General features: G+C 48.6%; 1 protein-coding gene across 4 annotated transcripts in view; it reads right to left on the reverse strand.

Annotated features, from left to right (window-relative positions):
- Positions 1 to 20,703, reverse strand: part of WHRN (whirlin) — a 112,040-nt gene that overhangs the window by 38,223 nt on the left and 53,114 nt on the right. For all 4 annotated transcript variants that reach the window (XM_074974038.1, XM_074974035.1, XM_074974034.1 and 1 more), the window contains 2 exons: positions 8,253 to 8,455; positions 7,709 to 7,745 (listed from right to left, as the gene is read on the reverse strand). In XM_074974038.1, the coding sequence (XP_074830139.1) occupies positions 7,709 to 7,745; positions 8,253 to 8,455 (240 nt within the window). The remainder of the gene's footprint in view (positions 1 to 7,708; positions 7,746 to 8,252; positions 8,456 to 20,703) is intronic.

The raw sequence follows: 20,703 nt of genomic DNA on the forward strand, positions 1-20,703 counted from the left end.
ACTTCTTAGCCCGGAAACAAGAGGTTTGTTATCGGCTTTACATTGAAGTGGCTCCACAAGCCACAGGGTTTTAATATTAACCTTTTCTTCTGGTCCCAGTTCACATCCTTCCACGGGACTAAAGCCTGATATTTAAAGAGAACTTATTGATGTCCTGCACATGACTCGTCTCAACAGCAAGCTACAGAACTGCCTGTTGTTCGTTAAACAATCCACTGTAATTGCAAGGTGTCGCTTGACTGAAATCAGACGGATAGCTCTGAAAGGGGGTGTCAAGGTTCCTTCCCCACTCTGAACTCTAGGGTTCAGATGTGGGGACCTGCATGAAAGACCCCCTAAGCTTATTCTTACCAGCTTAGGTTAAAAACTTCCCCAAGGTACAAACTTTGCCTTGTCCTTGAACTGTATGCTGCCACCATCAAGCGTTTTAAACAAAGAACAGGGAAAGAGCGCACTTGGAGACGTCTTCCCGCAAAATATCCCCCCAAGCCCTATACCCCCTTTCCTGGGGAAGGCTTGAGAATAATCCTCACCAACTGGTACAGGTGAACACAGACCCAAACTCTTGGATCTTAAGAACAATGAAAAATCAATCAGGTTCTTAAAAGAAGAATTTTTTATTTAAAGAAAACGTAAAAGAATCCCCTCTGTAAAATCAGGATGGTAAATACCTTACAGGGTAATCAGATTCAAAACTTAGAGAATCTCTCTAGGCAAAATCTTAAGTTACAAAAAGACACAAAAACAGGAATATACATTCCCTCCAGCACAGCTTATTTTACAAGCCATTAAAAAAAAGGAAATCTAACGTGTTCTAGCTAGATTACTTACTAACTTAACAGGAGTTGTAAGGCTGCATTCCTGATCTGTTCCCAGCAAAAGCATCACGCAGACAGACAGAACACTTTGTTCCCTGCCTCCAGATTTGAAAGTATCTTGTCCCTCATTGGCCATTTTGGGTCAGGTGCCAGCGAGGTTACCTTTGCTTCTTAACCCTTTACAGGTGAAAGGATTTTGCCTCTGGCCAGGAGGGATTTTATAGCACTGTATACAGAAAGGTGGTTACCCTTCCCTTTATATTTATGACAGGGGGTGTGGCATGGGGAGCTCGATCAGGTAAGACATGCTCATTAGTGCTCTGTGTAATGAGAATAGTCGGAAGCTTGTCTCTCACCAACAGAAGCTGGTCCAATAAAAAATATTACTACACCCACCTTGTCTCTCATTTCTGTAGGCATCTGGCAATCTGCTTTCTTTCAGAGCTGGCAATGATCCAGTCCCCCTCCATGGTGCCTAGGGCTCTGTGCCGAGATGTGTCACTCTACGCTGAGAGGTAAGATTGAGATCTTGACCGCTTGCAGTCATGAATGACCTCCTGGCACTATTCAGAGTCCACAGCCAGCCGTCCTGGCCAGATTCCAACCTGGGTCATTCAGCCAACCTGACCTCCTGTTGTTTGAATTGGTTAGGATGTACTTCACTTCTGTTCTGCCCTGTTGCTGGACACTGTTAAGCAGCTGCCATGTTTCACCGCAGAGGTGGCTGCCCTTCAGTGCTGGGCTAAGTGATTCCTTTATAGAAAAGTTTAGGAAGTGCTTTGGCTCCATTTGGATGGTAGGGGAGATAGCAAGGAAAGATCTTTACCATGCGGTAGAGCTAATCTTATGTTTCTAAAAGTAACAGACACCTCTGTGGCGTAGGATGAAACTGTGCTGAAGGGCCCCAAGGAAAGTCCCAGCCAGGTCTCTTGGCAGGAGTGACAGCACTTTGCATGTCTCCAGTGCATCACAGCTGAAGATCTCCCACCCTTGAGGTGAGCAAACTGTATTCAGATGGACAAACTGAGGCACAGAGAAGCAGGACTGCTCCCTCCTCAGCTGTGACTCCCCAACACCAGTTCCATCGCACTCACAACCATCTCTGATCATCCCTAGGATGTCAGCAACACCCCTCCTGCCAGGACCTGGCCTAAACACACCATCTCTGGAGCCATGCTCTTCTACACGGACTCTGCTAGGAGATGAATGTGGAAGAAGGAAGCAAGGGAAGACATTGAAGAACAGGACTCGGGAGAGGAGAATTGAACAAGTGTGTGGCTAAGATCAAGGGAGAGCTGCTAGCGGCATACAGGTGTGCTGTGTGATAGGGTGGGTCAGAAGAGGTCCCTGCAGCAAAGTGAGGAGAGGTCATTCAGTGCAAAGTCAGTGGGGCCTAGAGGCCATCATGACTGTCGCGCTCCACATGAGTACAGAGAAAGGCAGATAGGGACAAACAGAACCCAGGAGTCCTCACTCCTCGTCCCCTAATCTGACCCTGGGCCCACCCACAAGCAGGAATAGAACCCAGGAGTCCGGAGTCGCAGGTCATTGCTTTAACCACTAGACCACACTGCATCTGCCAGTGAGTGGGTGATATGAACCAAAACTGCAGTATCCCTAGGTTCCTGCCAAGAAAGTAGTCATCCCCCCGCCCCCAGAGATTAAAGTGTGACTATCTAAAGCTGTAGCTATATAGAGCTAAAATATTACTGCACAGCAGCTGGAGAAACAAAATGTTTGCCCTGTCCCCCTTCAGCTAGCCAGGAAGTTACACCTTCAATAGCTACTGAGTTAACACCAGGTTGTATTGCTCCTGGGGTGGGTGAGTGCCAGGCTTCTTTCTATGTGAAGGGACAAAACAAGATCAACCACAGTTCCCTCCCGCCCACCCCCACTGATGCAAGCTCATAGCAGAACCCAGACTGAAGAGCCTGCAGGGTATACAAGGCAGCCAGCAGCTCCCAACTGAGTGCCAGGGAGATTTTCAAACCTGGCTGAGTTGAAAGGGCGTTTTCTTTTGGAGCAATTTCTAACCTGATGCGTTCCCTGAACAGGTCAGGGGTCTGTTGTTCAGCCTTCCTACATCAAGGATGCAAATTGTTTTAAAGAAACAAACGCCAAGCGAACGAGACACGGGGAAGCAGGGAAAAGCATGCAGGCCGTGCAACATGTTTTGCCAAATAAGGACTGTACATCTGTTATCAGCGCATTCCACCTGTGAAACTTCCCAACTCATTTCCATTTAAAAGGAGGACGCTGCACCGAGAGAGATGCCGATAATCTCAGCAAAGCGGCAACTCCCCGTCGCCGGATTCCTGGCTGCGTTGTGATGTGCGGTGCCCGGGTGGGGAGCTACCCGGTCTCAGAGACCTGGCTCCGCTCAGACTGCTGGGCGTGGGTGTGCGAACGTAACATAGCCAGGTAGAAGATTATATTGGCGTCCAGGATGTTTCAGAGTTCTCAGCTGGCAGTGACCGGTTCTGCTCTGTCCCTTTTTCAACATATAATTATTCTCATTAAGAAGGCAGCGTGATCTATTTGAACTCATTAATCACAATCTGACCCTGCTGTTTTCCCTGCACTCTTAGTTCAGAATTAACCGCCCCCCGCCTGCAGCATCTCCTCCCAGGCACAGAGCCACATCTGGGTTCCTGGATCTCTCTCCTGCTGATGCGTCTTCGATTTTCCTCCACCTCTGGGGTGCAGCTCAGTAAAGTTCCCATGGGGCACAGCCCCGGGAGGGCCAGCAGTGCACCACCATTCGCTTTCAGGAGGGAAATCACCTACTAACACTGCAGCTCTGAGCCCCGGTTGAATGCAAAGCTGTCTTGGGCAGAATCAGATTGAAGAGCGTCTCCACTCTCTAGGGGCATGCCAGGGTGACTTAGGGGGGGTGACAGAGTCATTTAAATGTATCCCTTCGGATGATCATTCGTGGGAGGCGGCTTTCCAGTCTTCATACCCACTGCTGCAAAATAGACCTTCAAACTCAGCCGCCACATTAAGATAATCGGTTTCTATGCCCCTCCTCTGAGCAACGATTATAGCGTAGGCAGCTGTCCCCTCCGTGTCCTCTCAATCCAGGTCTTAAGGAGACCCGAAGGGGAGCTGGCGGGCAGGTGAAAGAATGTGACTGCTCTCACCCCTGTGGCGCTCCAGGGCTTTGGTGACCTGGGACAGTACAGGGTTTGATTGACCAGCTGAGGAGCCAGAGAGAACCCCAGGGTCTCTCGAGGGCCAACAACCTCAATAAAAAGAATTTCGTTTATAGTCTTTAACACTGAGCCCCATCTCATCTTGCCTGGAGTGGAGGAGGATTCCGGATGAGCTGAACAGAGCCTTCAGGGTGGTGGCTTATAAAGCCATGGGATGGGTCCAAGGGCTGCTTCCTATGGTCTTTCTCTCCCGTGCCCAGGGCTGAGCGCTGTATCAGTACGGCAGCAGCCGGCAGAGACAGAGACAATAAAAGAACCAAAGCGAAATGGAGGAGGGTGCATGCCTGCGTCAGGCAGAGCTTTGCTGATCTCCCTTCTGCCTCCAGTCTCCTGGCACTGCTGTGTGAATAGCCTTGGAGCGCAGTTGAGCACAGCACATGGGCGCATGCGGTGTGGCAGGCCTGCAATATCTGCCAGACACCCTCATGACGGACTAGACTCTCTCTCCACCCACAGCCTTGAGCAGGTTGGGCCTGCCAGGTATTACAGGGCCCTGGACGGAGTCTGATGGTTGCCAAGTATCCCCATAAGCTCAGCAGGTCGCTGACCTTCACCTTTGCCTGTAGGCTTCCAGCAAGTGAGTATAAGCTAAGGACAGGGCTACTGTTAGACTTAAAAGGGGAAAGACAGAGCTGGTGGCACACAGGTCCCTGCCACACCTCCCACCTCCTGGGCACGCAGGTGAAAGGGTGTGGCTGCTAGCTCTGGCCTGGCCTGGCCGTGGTGGGGTGTACCAGCCCTCTGGAGAACCAAGACTTGCAGACCTGGTCACCCACCTGCCCCCACTGGGACCCAGACCCAGTGGTACATACTGTCCCAGCCCCGAATGGCTGGAGACAGAGGAAGGGTTGTGATAATGCATCAGGATCAGACTGGGATGGAGATGGCTGAGATTAATCTCTAGGATGTCCCCTCTGCCTACTCTCTTGTAGCGAGGATGCATCTGTTGATTCCCGGTTGGTCACGGGTGCTGTAAGAATGGCAAGGGAAATCCAAAGCTATCTGTCATCCTCTTCCCCCTCCAAGAAAGGGCACTATCAGTGTAATGAACTGGAGTTATGGGATGGGGTGGGGGGAGGAGAACCCCTCTATCTCTGCTAGTCCATCCTGAGAGTCTAATTTTCATAGTGCAATGGACAAAAACACCACCAGCGAGTTATCCCATTGCCCAGCAGCCTGGGTCGTCTCACTCATGAAACCATGCGATGCAGATATCTGCAGCTGCCAGCTCTATCCCAGGGCCTGGCTCTTTCACTCTTGGGTTCAGCTGTGGCCCTTTATGACTTCCCCCAGAACTGACACATCACCAGGGAGACCTGAAGAGCGGGGAACGTGAAGTTCCCCTCGCCTTTGCAAGAGTTTGGCTCCATCCTTCTAGCTTTTGTCTGTTTAAATATCTCTTCTTTGATGCATATCGGAGATCTAGAGATAAGCAACCCCCAAGGTAGCAGAGCTCTCCCCTGGAGCGGGGCTTTGGCCAGGCTTCCCCACCTTCTCACCTTTTAACCCATCTGGCAATCAACTGGATTGCCTTGCCTGATGGAAACTCAGAGCATCCCCATCCTCACTGGTGTCCCGATGCCAGTCACTCCCCAAAGGTCTACAGCACTTGCACCCATGCATGGGCAAGAGGGTCTAATGACCCTGACCACAGAAGGTGGCTGGTGGAAGGGAGGGCAACAGCCAGTTCTCATGATGGAAGGGGATCAACCTCTTCCCTCTCTCCTAAATAAGGGTCAGACACCAAGGCCAGCTGGAAAGCACTGACGAATCAGGAAACATCTGCATGCTCTTGAAGAGCAACATCTGGGTTGTCTATCAGAGTGGGTGAAAACATGTTTGGCTATTAAGGTTCTTTCTTCTTTCCTGCAACTTTCTTATTTCCAGGCCATCTCTTCCCGTTTTAGAGTGGAGCCCACTGGGCAGGACACAGGACTAAGCCGGGGCTCGCAGAGCAGCTCCGCCCCTGACACTGCATGGGGCGGTAAGACCTCGCTCTGCCTGAGTTATTAAAGTACTCTGAGATCGAGATCACTTTCCATCAAAGTGCCACATAAGTGCTCCATATCATTATTCTGTCATTCTTGGAACTATAGAATTAACCATCTGGGATCAGTCAGTTGGTCCGTCAACTCCCATATCCTACCTCCAAGGTGACCAATACTTGATGCTGCTGGAGGAAGATGAAATCCCTGCCCCAGCACACAATGCCCCAGGATAATTGTGCCAGGCTGCACATGAGGGAAGGGAAGAATTACACCCTGACACCCTTAAGCAATCAGTTTATGGCCCGGAGCATGTGATCTGATGATCATTACACCTCCGCTTGCATGACTGTTGCTATTTCTGTTGGCCATCAAAACTATTTAAAAAGCCAGCCACCATGTGCATCCTAGGCAAGATGCATCTTCTTTCAGCACCAGAGCCTGATGAGAACTTCCCTTCAGAGCTGACCCTATTGCCAACTCAAAGATCATTCAGAGGTGGCAGATAAAGATCTGTGTATCTACTACCCTGTTTTTTATCATGGCCCGCAAAACCTCTCAGAAAGTCGGAATCCAGAATCCTTGGCCACTGCAGCATTTCCCCAGAAACCTTTGCACTGTCACACTATTGCATCCTGCCACTGCACTGTTGCAAGACCACCATCTCATGCCACTGAATGTCACTGCTTATCTATCACTATAAAAATCAGTGTGCCCCACGAAAACCCACAGTTGATCCCACCTCTTCTCCCCCTCCCCAGTGATAGGAAATGGAGCAGAAACTGCAGTGCACAGGTGAAGGATTGAAGAATCAGAGCATCATAAATCACAGTAGCCTGCAAAACTCATCCTCCGAGAGGGAGGAGGAGGGAAAGAGCTGGGAATGTCTGATGGGGTGGGGGAGGGAGCGGAGAACTGCTATGATAATTAAAAGCAACTTACAAGCTTTTTAAAGTTCTTCCGCAAGATAAACCGCTGACAACTGGACATCAGTTACCTGCCAGCTGCACCGCCCAGAGCCGCTGCTTCCCACCCAGATCCCCATTGCTCCAGTAGGCTGGCCCTAGCTTCACAAGAGATGAGCAGCTGGCGAGCATTAGGAAGAGGGGGCTATCGAAAGGGAGGGGAATTGCAAGAGGTGCAATGGAACGAGGGGGCCGAGCAATGAGCTATCCCAGAGCAAGAGTCTTCAAGCTGGGAATACGCTCAACCCACAACACGCAGAGCTGCATTTCCAGCACCATGGTTTGTTTGGGTCTTTGGTTCAGTGGGCTTAAAAGAGAGGGTGCCGGATTTGGATGTCACACACCGGTGCTCCGTTCGCTTGGCTGCAGGGACTCTGCATGTCCGCTGGAGTAACAGTGATCACAATCTGGCCAACAATTGGATCAGGACTCAGATTCGGATTCCAAGTGCTCCTGGAGCATGGGGCGGGGGGGGGGGGGGGGGTTAGTTTCAGATTGCAGGAGAAGGGGGCTTATTTCCCAGAGCACGAGATTTGTAATGTCTGACCAAAGAAGAGCAAGGCAGCTATGCAAAGATGGTGCTCCTCTCCCCGGGGAAGCTGTGCTGTCTTTCACGCATTGCTGGTGTACAACTGGCTCTCCAGCTTGCCCAGGGCAAAGCCTAATTCCACCCCGCAGGGGCTCCTCGGGCATCTCGTTTCATCTCCCCGTGTCCGGAGTCTTACCTTTGCCGTTGCCTCAGCTGTGTGATCACCAGCTGCCCTGTGAGGAGAGAGAACAACCTTTAGCACCGACCCAACTCAGAACAATCCGAATTGGCAGGGTGGGACTTATTGGCATGGACCTTATTAAAAGGCTGCTTGCCCCTCCCCCATTGTGCTAGGTTAACACTAGAATATTAAATTGCAGGCCATACATCCCTAATGGCTTCTAGACCAGGGGCAGACATGTTCTAGACACCAGGGCACTGTCCCATGCTGCTGGGTTCTAGGCTATGGGCACAGTCTGCTGGGTTCCAAAATATGGTCCTAGGGTACAGGTTACCAGGTTCTAGGATAGGGGGTGCTAGGTTTCAGGCCACCGGTTGCTGGGTTCCAGATTACAGGTACATATAACGGGTTCATGGACCATAGCAGGCCAAGTCATGGAGTACAGGCCACTAATCTCACAAAACGACATCCAGGCAACTCTCTACATAACCCCTGGGACGCTGGCTTGCAGGCCATACAAAGCAAGGTTCCACAGATCTCACGCTGAATGCATACAAACCCTGCTGTGTTCACCGGGGTCTCTCCGATCTGGGAGTTTGCGATCCACTGGGTCTCATCCACAGTGGTGCGGGCGTGCGGCAGCCTTCCAATGTCCTTCACGGTCATGATGAGGTGCCGTGAAGACTTCAGCAACTTCACCGCCTCGTCGTGGGGGATGCTGAGGAAGCTTCTGCCGTTCACCTCCAGGATCTGATCTCCCACCTGCAGACACAGGGAGAAATGAGTGACCTGGGTGAGCCCGGCAGACATCCCAAGCATCTCTTCATGTTAGAGCCAAGCATTCCTCTCGCTGGTGTTACCAGGTATCCACCGCGTATCCTGGTGTCATGCCTTATCTACAGAGCAGTGCCCCTCTCCTGGCATTACTGCATCTCTAGCGTTTCCTTTCTTCCTGATACAGCTGCAAAACCCCTTCCTGTGATGGTCTCCACCTTGGCCAACTCACTGGGGTGTTGAACTGGGGACCCGCAGAACTAAAAGAGTGAGCTACTACAGCTTAAGCTAAATCACCCAACTCCTCTCCTCTGTGGACCAGGCATAGAGAGGGACCCATAACACACGCTCACCACTGGGTTACATTTCCATCCTCCTTAAGTAATGCTGAATCACCAACACTCACAGGGTAAGATATTCTAAAGGGATCAGCGGCCTTTAGCAAGTGAAGGTGTGAGTCTAGCATGGGTATACCTACCTGGGCTAGCTTTAATCTAGCTAGCATGGGTAACGCTAGTCCTGTAGAGATGGTGGCACAGGCTAACAACCAGCGTACAAGCTGGCCAGGGAGCCTGGGTATGTACTTGGGTTGGTAGCCCACGCTGCTACAGCTAGACTGTTATTGTATGCCTGCACATGCTACAATCACACCTTCCCTTGCAGTGTAGACGTACTCTTAGAGGGACCAACTAAGTGGCTGGGTTTTCCAAAAAGTTCAGCACCTGGGGTACGTGCCGGGTGCTGAGTGCTTTGAAAACCTGGCCCTTATTTAGGTGTCTAAATAAGTCTACACGGCAATTAGACACCTGCGGCTGGCCCGTGCCAGCTGACTCGGGCTAAGAGGCTGTTTTATTGCAGATATTTAGCCTTGGGCTGCAGCACAAGCTCAGGGACCCTCCCACCTCACAGGGTCCTAGAGCCAAGCCTGAATATCTACACTGCAATTAAACAGCCCTGCAGCCGGAGTCAGCTGGCACAAGCCAGCCATGGGTTTTTAACTCCAGTGTAGCCATGCTCTACACAGGAGTGGAGCTCTTCTGAAACCCTGGTTCCAACTGTGCGTGATGAGCAGTCACTATCTGGTTGCCCACTGGGCACAGAAGTGAGGGATGAATGTTGCTTTGGGGCAAATATGGATTGGCTGGTTTTTGTTTTTTTAAATGGAACATAGTTTCGTATTTTTCACCGACTGAGTATTTTCCCTGGCCACCCCTCTGCTGGCTGCTGCGGTCTACCCCACTGTCCTGCTGTGACCTCCCACTAATCCCTCCCTCCTTGAGTTCAACCTCTGCATTTACACTAGCTCCAAGCTTGCCCTCAACTTCTCTCGCAGTTCCTCCTCTCTGGCAAGAAGCTGAGCTAGCAGGGTTTCTCCTCTGCCTGGTGTCTCCGTATCACAACGCTGTCCTTAGCCGGACGCAGAAATCAGTCGGATGGTCCCTGGTTTAGCTGTATTTGTCACCCAATAGACATGTAGGCAATTAAAGTCTTTGGCACTCCAGTGGGGCAGGGCTGCATTGATTCCTCCGGTAGCCAATCTGTGTCTCTGCTGATGGCTTCTATAGCTGGGACCTGCCATGAGCTAACACACTCTGCAACCTCTTCTCTTTGTGCTCCCTGGGGGAATCACCTGTTTTATTACCATCCTGGCCCTGGGAGTCTAAGCCTCATCTCATTCAAGCCAGCAGGATCTGGCCCTAGGTTCACTGGCTGGATTAATACTGTCCCCTTATTCTGTAATCACTCCTAAACCCCCAGCTGATTTCCGAGCCCCCACATGGCGCTTACAAACCAAGCCAATTAAACAAATCAGCCAGGAGCTGGGAAAACACTCCACTCCCCTGATCAGTGCCCTGTTCACCCTTCCAAGTCTGGATGAAATCTGGGCTTGGTTCCGTTTTGAGCTGCAAACCCTGCTCCGCGGCTCTGGGTAATTCACTCCCGGGGGGCGCACATTCTGCATGATACATTGCACGGTTTTTAACAACTCTCCTCTGTTAATCCATTTGCACCCTTCGCCCACTCAGAACAAGAAGCGTTGCTGCCTCCCATGGGTTTTTCATTAGTTTTCCTCTTGCAATTGTGTGTCTGCAGTGGTAGCGAACTTTTCTGCAAAGGAGTCACAGCCTGGACTGTGCCTCCTGTATCCATGCTCATTATTTTGGCTTCAGCTGTAGCTGACTGAATCTGAGTAGCAATGGTTATTGCTTTTTCTCGTGTAAGTTGTGGTTCTGAAGTGAGCGTTCTCTTACACGAAGCATGGTTGTTTTCTCAAAGAGCTGGTCTCTAATCATCTCATCTGCCATATTCCCAAAGTCACAAATTACAATCAGACTCCTCAGGGAAGCAATATACTGCTTTATAGTTTCCCCTGATTTCTGCTCACGCTGGCGAAATCTGTAGCGATTAGCTACTACATTCACTTTTGGCACAAAAACATTCTTTAATGCAGTGAGTGCAGTCTCATATTTATCATCTGCAAGGGGAAAAGTGTAAAATATACGCTGCCCTTCTGCTCCGAGGCAGTGGATTAGTAGAGCACGCTTTCTTACTTCAGAAATCTCTGTAGCACTGATTGCAAGCAGATAAATCTCAAACATATGGATCCAGGTAGTAAAAGTAATTGGAGGCTCACCTGGGCTTTGCAGAAAGGATGCGGGTGGATTCAGAGGCAGAAGATCCTTCCTCGTTACCAAAATATTGTATCAACCAGGCAAGATACTAAAAAGCTTCAACAGCTTGTTCAAGAGGTTTCCACTTTATTTTCAAATAAAATAGAGCAAAACTCTATTTGCTCTATGCTGTTGCACCCTCGGTAGCTCTCTCCCAGCCTCTCAACTCCTCCCCCCTTCCCCTTGTCCTTTCAGACTCCCAGCAGCCAGTGCTCCCAATTCTAATAATTACAAGCAACATCTAAACACCACAGTTGGCCTCTTGGAGCTTCATCACACGGTCTCAGGGGAAACCAATGTATAATCTCTTTGGATCAGGCTTCCATGCTGCTGGAGACTGTCACCTTGCAGCCAGATAAATGTTGGCTGCCTGGAGTGTCACATGGATGCGTCATTTTCAGCACAGCTGAGAGTTTTATCTGCAGCAAGGAGTCCATCTCTTGGCATGACAGGGCACAGCCCTTAGCAAACAAGGGTGCAGCCGACACCTTGCTCTCACTCCCTGTCTTGAAAATCTAATGGGGAGTCACCTGCAGAGAGAACAATTGGCCACTTCAAACATTTCACTAGCCTGTCTATCAGGGCCACTTGAAATATCCTGGCAACATCAGAGACAGAACTCAGATCCTGAACCGGCTGTAAAAGCACAGCGACTACCAGCTGAGCTAAGGAAGAATCCCCATCAGCTGTTAGCAGTATAACATATATGACACACAGTGGAGCAGTGCTGATTCTATGCAGTAAAGGGCACTGGGGACACATTGGTCAGTTCAGCACGGTCACTGTGAACTTAGTTCTTCCTGGTGGAGTTTTGCTCTATGTTTGTGGCTTTATGTTAGCACTAGGCACCCATACAGTTAGCCAAAATGGGCCAAGCTGTGACCCTTGAAGGAGCTTGAATCCAGGGTTCCAGTCCAGACAAATCTCCCCACTCCATTTATTAATGTGCAGTGCTCCGAAATCCCCCTGAGTTAAAAATAACGCCAAACTATGCAAAGACAGAGGTCTTCTCCACCCGCTGTGAGTCCTCCTGAGCGGAATGCTGACAGCGGACACCTTTTCAATCTCTGTCCCTGCTCACTTGCATGCAGTCGACTGGCCATACAGCACCCGTCAACAGTATGAGACACTCCAATCCCTCATTGCAGTCTCTGGGGTTAATTCCACAGTGTCTCACTCCTGCTTCCAAATCCAGGCCAGCTTCGGGGTTGAGGACAGGGACGAGACTTCATCTTTCTTCTGCCTCTTTATCCCCCTGTCCTTTAATTAAGATAATCTGTCATTTCATTTCATGGCCCATAGTTCCACTGTAATCGGAGGCTTCCTCAGGCTGCTCCATACTGCTTGATATGCACCATTGTTCTGGGCCTTTTTTTTTTTTTAATTTGGCTTCCAGTGTATCCAAATCAGCTTCTCCCTCCACACTGTGTCACAATCCCCTAAGTTTCTGATAAGTGGCGGCTTTGAAACAGCTCCTTCATATCTGCTTAACCACAGCCTTCTCTTTAGACCTTTGTTCTGACAAAGCTGTTGCCTTTATGCTTTGATTTCAGTGGAACAAACCGTTCCCTTCAGTAACTCCCTGTCTGGAGGGGAGCTAGAATTTCTGAAGCTAAATATAATAAAATGAAAAATCAATTCCAGTGTGGCTCATTCTGCCCACCATGGTGGGGCTCAGAGCTGGCCAGCTTGGTCTTGGGGGTCCTCAGGGCGCCGTGGGGTCAGCCGGGGTTCGGAGCTGCTCCAGATGCTGGCTGTCTGGCTGGGGTTTGGGACTGCTCTGGGTGCCAGCAGGGATTGGGGCTGTGCCAGCAGTCCAGCCTGCGAGAGGGGGGCAGCAGAAGGGGCAGAGCCGTGGGTGGAAGAGACAGGGCGGGGGCTAGCCTCCCCGAACAGGAGGTGCATACGCTGCCCATGAGTTTTACTGCTGTAATTCCACTGATTTCAGTGCGACTGGGAGCAGAATCTGGCCCGGTGTGTCAAGGATAAAGCATCAGGAGACCCAGGTTCTTTTCTTGACACTGACTCGCTTGCGAAAGTCATTTAACATCTGTGCCAGTGGGTGTGGGGATAATGATCAGTCTTGTAGGGATCAGTTGGCTTACACCGCCCCCATTACCACAGTATCTGAGCTTCACCCAAACCTTGAGGTATGACAGCTCCAGCACCCTCACTTTATAGATGGGGAGCTGAGACACAGAGACTAAGTGACTTGCCCAAGAATTAAACTCGGGTCTGCCAAGCCTGCGACTAGCATCCTAACCACCGGCCCGGCCTCTCTTCAGAACAATGTTCAGGCAACCTTGGCGAAGTCCACCGAGAAAAACGCTACCCATTATTACTGCATTTATTACTGTGTGTGTCAGGGCAGGGGCGGGAGCTGCCAATTACCATATGCCACGTGGCACCAGAAAGTATTGCAGCCTCGGCCTTGAAAGGTCTCTCGTTGGGCAACACTGGAGCAAGGCCAAGGCCAGTCTCTACTCTCCAAACGTTAAGATTTCAGCCTGAGTTCCCCAGCCTGCCGGGAAGGGTTTTAAGGGGCTGTTTGTGCTCTAATAGGGTTAGGTAATCTGGTCACAGTGCATGCTGGCAATAGAGACACTTGCTCTTGTCTGCCTTTGTCATCCTGGTGCCATAATCTCCTGCTGAGCCCCTTAAGATGCAAATGGCTCCTTGAATTGCACTGCCTAATGCTAGCCAGCCTGCGCTTTCCCTCCTGGTGCTGGCTATTGAGACATTCCACAGAACTGATCTGAATGGCCCGGAAGAGACCCCTCTGTTTGCTGGGTGCTAGGGCCTGGCTCACGAGCTCAGTCCTCTTTCCTTCCCAACGCTGCTCCCAGGCGAGGCGCGCACGTTCCACACAGAGCAACATGTTAGAGGGCCAGCTCGCACCTCTCCCTGTCCCAAATACGCGATGTGTAATGGACTATACCTTTAAGAGATTTGGTAATGGATCATACTAGGAAGTGCAAAGGGCTGGATCTGGGTGTGGTAGATGCAGAAGGAGTAAAACAGAAATAAAGGGCTGTTGGACCCTTCTGGCTTGTGTCTCTGTTACACTGAAGCTTCACCCTGGTTGTTTTGCACAGAATTGTCTGATCCATATTGAGGTGCTGTTCCATCCCAGAGACGGCTAGATGTCCGTGGTAGGTGAACCGATCCCTGTGTATAATTTACAAAGTACTCTGGGTTCCTCTGGCGTGAAATCCCCATCCCACAAAGGAGAGTTCTAACTAATGACTTGCTCTCTGCCTGATAAACCAGGACTCATTTGATCCCTTGAGATCTCCAAGAGTGACATGGAAATCATACCGATATTAGTAAATGCACATAACTATGGATTAAACACAAAAGCCTCCGGAAATGAAACCTGCATCATGTGAGGGGGGGAACCCAGGAGAGGCAAGATCTGTGGATGACAAAATTATTCAGACTCAAAGACAACAAGAAGGACCTAACAAAGTTGGGGGACTGACTGGGCAAGACAGTGTAGGTAAAATCATTTGTAGAGTAGGGTAGGGTCACACGCATCGGAAGGAACGACACATGCACTTTGATGGGTGCTAAATTAATAATAACTAGTCAGGAAAAAGACCTCGGCAGCGTGGTGGACAGTTCGATGAACATCTGCTCAATATGCAGCGGTGGTTTAAAAAAAAAAAGGGGAACAAGATTTTGTGTAAAGCCAGAAATAGAGAATAGACCCTAAATTGTTCTACAGCTCAACTGTATGCCCTCACCCTGAGCTCACCCTTCAACTCTCCTCTCAGAAAGGATACCAGCAGAAATTGAAAACGGCCCCAGAGGAGGGCAAAAAAGATGACTAGCATCACAGAAAGGCTTCCAGGCAAGGACAGAGTAAAAAGATGAGGACTGTCACATTTAGAGAGCAGACATATGAGAGGGGACATGGCAGAGGTATCCAAAATACTGAATGAGATCGAGAAGATAAGGCAGGTGCTCTCACTTACCCTTTTTCATAAGAAGAGAACAAGAGACATTCGATTAAATGGAAAGGCAGTACATTCTAAACTGATCAAAGGAAATCAGTTGGGATCCTGCACACGATCTGTGCTACAAGTTAGCACTGAGGCTAAAAAACTCAGTCAGCTTTAAGACGGGATTAGGCATTTCTAAGAGCTAAAGGCACAGTACTGTAACTCAGCCAACCTGGGTTCTAGTCTCAGCTCTGCGCTTGGCCTACTGGGTGACCTTGAACAAGTCACCTCACCACCGTGCCTCAGTTTCCTCCTCTGTAAAAGGGGATAAAGATACTGACCTCCTTGGTAAAGTGCACTGAGATCTGTAGATATAAATTATTTTACATCCATATAAAATAAGTCCCAGAGTTTTTCATGAGTAGACCGCCAAGTGCTTTACAAAGGTCAGAATCATTAGCCCTACTTTACAGATGGGAAACTGAGGCACAGGGAAGTGAAGTCATTTCCCAAGGTCACCCAGCAGGCCAGTGTCAGAGCCAGGAATAGAACCCATATCTCACAATTCCCAGGCCAGGGCTCTAACCAGTAGACCACAGTGCCTCTCCTTCTATAGTTAAAACTAGAATAAAAAAGAATCTGTAAGGGCTACAAGCCCTCATGCTTCAGGTCCTGAACAAACCAGTAGCTGGTGGGGGTAAGGCAGAAACTTTCCTTGCGAGCAGGTTATTCCATAAGTGTCCAATGTCTGCTACAGATATAGAGCCCCAGTCTCCTCCTATGTGCAACTCCCCCGGAGTCAAACCGGGGTAAAGCCAGCATGAGTTGAGAATCAGGCCCAACGTTTTCTGAATTCTGTATAACTGCAGGTGCGTTAGAAACAGGTCCTGCATCTGCCATCTCTGCAGAACCACCCCATCATGTGCTATTGAAGCTGAGGGCATCTTACTATTGTCTCTCTCCAGCAAACAGGTCCGATGCAGTAACCCACGCCTCATTCATGCAGCCCACATGAAAATGGCACTTTCCAGCAAGTTAAGAGTCAGACTGTAACAGCACCCACAACAGGGGCTCAGTCAGCAAAGACAGATGCAGCTGCTCCTCTTGGCTGGACCATTCCCCCATTCTGAATACCACCTCCTCCCTTGCATGGCCTAGCAGAGGGGTAGGCAACCTACGGCTCGCGTGCCCAAGGCGGCACGCGAGCTGATTTTCAGCGGCACTCACGCTGCCTGGGTCCTGGCCACCGGTCCAGGGGGCTCTGCACTTTAATTTAATTTTAAATGAAGCTTCTTAACATTTTAAAAACCTTATTTACTTTACATACAACAATAGTTTAATTATAGATTATAGATTTATAGAAAGAGACCGTCTAAAAACGTTAAAATGTATTACTGGCACGCAAAACCTTAAATTGGAGAGAGTAAATGAAGACTCAGCACTCCACTTCTGAAAGGCTGCCGACCGCTGGCCTAGCATCTTGCATCGAAGAAACTCAAAGTGCTTTGACAAGGATCATCATCATCCCCAGGCAGCAAGAATTTCCCATCATTGATCTCATGGTTGCAGAGAGGGTTGCTAGGGTTAGATTATTGATTAATGAAATGTCAGATAAACTAAGCTCAGACGGCTTTATTGACCAGAGAAAGGGTTAATATTTTACCCAATCCTGTGAAGCAGTTTTCAATCTGTGACTGCTCCAAAGGGTGAGCTTCATTTGAGTTATTTGTATAGGGTGCTTGTTTACGACAAGCAGGAGATTAATATACCTCACCCCCTTTTTCGCCTCTGTGTTCCATACAATACCATCCCGGATGCCAGTAGACCATAAAGTACAAACAGTATTAGACCCACAATGTGAACTACTGTTTTGTATTCCAGTGCCTAGCAACATTCATATATAATACTCCGGAGAGGATCCCACATGCATGTACAAAAAAACCCAGCCTTGAACAATTTAACTCCTCAGTAAATTTCCACAATAAAGCTTAACATAAATGCAAAAGCATGCAGGGAGTTTGGTTTCTAGCTCAGCATAAGCATCCTGGTTCATTTTATAATACTGGCTAACAGGATGGTGGTAAAACACTTGTAGCAGCTGACGTCCTGCATGGTTGCAGCCCCACCACCTGTGGAGCTGCTAGGAAGAAAGGGCTGGTGTAGACAAGGCCAGAGACTCACTCCAAACCATACCAGGAGTCTGAACTTGGGTCTCCTACCTCCCAGTCCCCTTTGTCACTGAGTAGAGCCCACTAGGACATCAGTGTTGGCAGTACAAGGGGAAGAAGAAAACCAATAGTTGTAACATAGCCTCTGAAAGGCAGGGATACAAAACAGAGCTGGTGACTGGTGGCCTGGAATCACAGCTCGCCACATTTCTGTATGGCTTCCTGCTGCCTTTCCTGGGAACAGCAGCAAAGGGTTTGGTGCAAGAGGCTCATAACAATCATTGGCCCTTCTCAGACTTGCTCTGTTCCCTCCTCGGCTTTCCCCAGTGGAAGGTGGTCCAGGATCAGGCGCTGAGTTTCTACGCTGGCTCTGGAAGCAGATCAAGCTGAATGTGTCTAAGTTGGTGGGATACAGAACCCAAGCCAGCTGGAGAAAGAGCTGCAGATGGGGTCAGGCAGACAGCAAACCTGGCAGCCCCGCTGCTTTGTTAGAGTGAGTTTAACTCACAAATGTCATGAGTTCTGATGTTCTCAGAGAGCAGAATTCACAAATCCCCTTCACACTCCTCTGGCTTTACACCAGTGTTCAGAAAATTCCTAACTGCCATAGAAACAACTAGGGTAAATTATGCAACAGCCTAACCAGCTAAGACAACAGCACGTCGGGGTGAAGAAGCCTTGAATTAAATGTGCAGTGAGCATCATCTCCTGAGCCTCTTTAATGCACTGAGCAATCCATACTGGAATGGAGTTTTGCTGCTAAAATAAGGAGTGTCTATGGCACTGCAGTACTAAAATGATGAACATTCAAATTCTATCAAGGAGTTTTATCGCAATTATGAATCTTTAATAGTTTTTCATATCAAGTATTAAATTTTCATATTTTTTTTGTACAAGACAGATATGCAGTTTTAATGAGCCATCTGATAACTATTTCATAGAGGTCCAAAATACCAGCAAGCCCTTTCCATAATAAGGAGTCTAGGGAGGGGATCAGACAAAGGAAATGAAGGAGAACTAGCACCACGATTAGATCTCCAGGGCAGATGCCTGTGGTGGGGTGCAGCACAAGGAGTTTGTGCTGTTGTAACAGCGCCTGAGGATGACAGGAGAACACAGTCTTAGCCAGCAGTTTCTGATACTGTTTTGTGTGGGGTCCAGCAGAAGGGACACTAACTTGGACTCAGAAGACCTAGGATCTTGTTGTCTCTGCCACTGACCTGCCGTGTAACCTCTATCAGCAACCTGTTTCACCTCCTGCTTGCCCTTTGGCTATTTAGCTTATAAAATATTCATGGCAGAAACTGTTTCTTACTATGTGTTTTGTATAGTGCCTACCATCATGAGGCCCCGATCTCCATTAGGGCCTGTAAGTGCTACTGGAATAATAATAAGAGAGGAGAAACTACAGGCAAAATACACCTACCAGTTACAGATCCTGTAAAATAGTTATTGATGAAAAGCAAATGATGGAATACTTGGGAAAACTGAGCATACACAAATCAATCAGCCTGCATGATACACATTTTTTGCCAGGGATTTTACTAATTAACACCAATAACCATTTTTCATAAACCAAGGACAACTAATGACCGGTGAAGGGAAAATGTAGTACCAGGTTTGGTTTTGTTTTTTAAAGTTGATCCTGGCAATTACTGGGCTGTAACTCTAGCTCCTACAAGGGGAATAGAGGCAGAAATAAGAGGAGAAGTATTCAGAGAGAAAAATCACCGCAGTGGACATTGTGGGACAGATTTTCAAAGGGCTCATCACATTGGGTGTCAACACCGGGAACTACTGGGAGCTGAGCACTTTTGAAAATCTGCCCCAAAATATTGGTGCTGAGCACCACCCATAGAGGGCAATGGAACCAGCAGCAAGAAGCAGGATGAGTTCATAAAGAGCAAATCTTGCTGGACAATCTTGGTGGCTTGTTTGGAGAGAATTGCAAGATGACTAGATGAAGGGAGGTGCAGTGGCTGGAATATAGATGGATTTCGGTAAAGAATTTGACACTGCACCTTGAAAAATTAATTCAAACTGGCTTGGGGAGGAAGGCAGCCACATGGACTGAACGCGAGCGAAAAGCCTGGAAACGGAAAGGTAATGCTAACTAGCATTTAATTGATCTGGGAGCAAGGTGGCTAATGGGATGCTACAGGTGTCAGTGTTAGGACTGGCCTCATTTAACTTCATTAATATACCAGAAGATGAAGGTGAAATGACATTAATATTAAACTAGAAGGAGTTGCAAACCGCAGCCAGGATAGAGAACTAATACAAAGACCTAGAGAGATTCAAAATATGGTCAGAAAAGAAAAAAAAAGAATCAACTTGGACGAATGTGATCTAATATATAAGGGCATATAACTGGAGACACCGGACGCAATCAGTGGGAGGCAGTAATATTGAACAGACCTAGAGTGATGGTGGATAGCAAATGAGACCAATGCACTTGTCGTCGGGCACATGCAAAGGCATCTCATTGCAGAGCGGGGAAGTCAGAGCCCCTCTCTATGGAGCTGGTCCAGTGCCCATTAAAACCAGCGAGAGTCTTTCCATTCACTGCACTGAGCTCTGATGAGACTCTGTATGCCGCGGCTGACCAATCACACCTGGAACATGTTCTGAGGCTAGTACTTCTGAATTGCAGTAGGATTTTAATTAGCTGGCAGTGGGCTTTCACCGAATGTTTTGCATTGTCCATGTAAGGATCAGGAAGCCTTTAACAAATCTTGCCCCTGTGAGTAAGTAGTATTTCCATTGGGCTTTGGGGGTACCTGAAGCACAGAGAGGCTAAGGATGATGCTTTCAAGACTAAGAAAGTACAACGCCCACTGGCTCCTTGGCGGCTCAGACAATGTTCAGCTCTTTTGAAAAATCAGGCCGTGGGAGCCGAAATTTACACATTTAAACCCCTATTTGTGCTCTCCTCATTTGTTTATTGTCTCCATTGGCTGCTTTTCACCAAATACTGTTTGTCTGTAAGTGACTTATCCCAGGTCACACTGGGAACCTGTGGAAAAGCTGGGAATGAAACCCACATCTCCTGAATCCCAGTCTAGTACCTTAACCATAAGGCCATCCTTTAGATGGCTGATATTTGTTGGCTCCTTGGGTGAACACTTAATAGGACTGGAGTTAATGATTCACTTATAAGATTATCATTCACCATATTAAATATAGCTGAGGGCAGATAACGTAGTTTAATATGCATAGAGATAGCCGGTAATTTAGGACCTTATCCAACGCCAATTGACGTCAACTGGAGTCTTTCCATCAACTCCAACAGATGTTGGATCATGCCCCTAGGGAACAGAAGTCTTTCTATTTGCCTGGTATAACCCATTACTTGGAAGGACTTGTTTAACTTCAGTTTCTTTCCGCATCTTAGAATCAGGTCTCTCTGTGCCTCTGCTCATCTTAGCTTAGGGAGTATGCAAATACATTCT

Source organism: Natator depressus, chromosome 16 (genome assembly GCF_965152275.1).
Source record: "Natator depressus isolate rNatDep1 chromosome 16, rNatDep2.hap1, whole genome shotgun sequence".
Classification (NCBI taxonomy): domain Eukaryota; kingdom Metazoa; phylum Chordata; order Testudines; family Cheloniidae; genus Natator; species Natator depressus.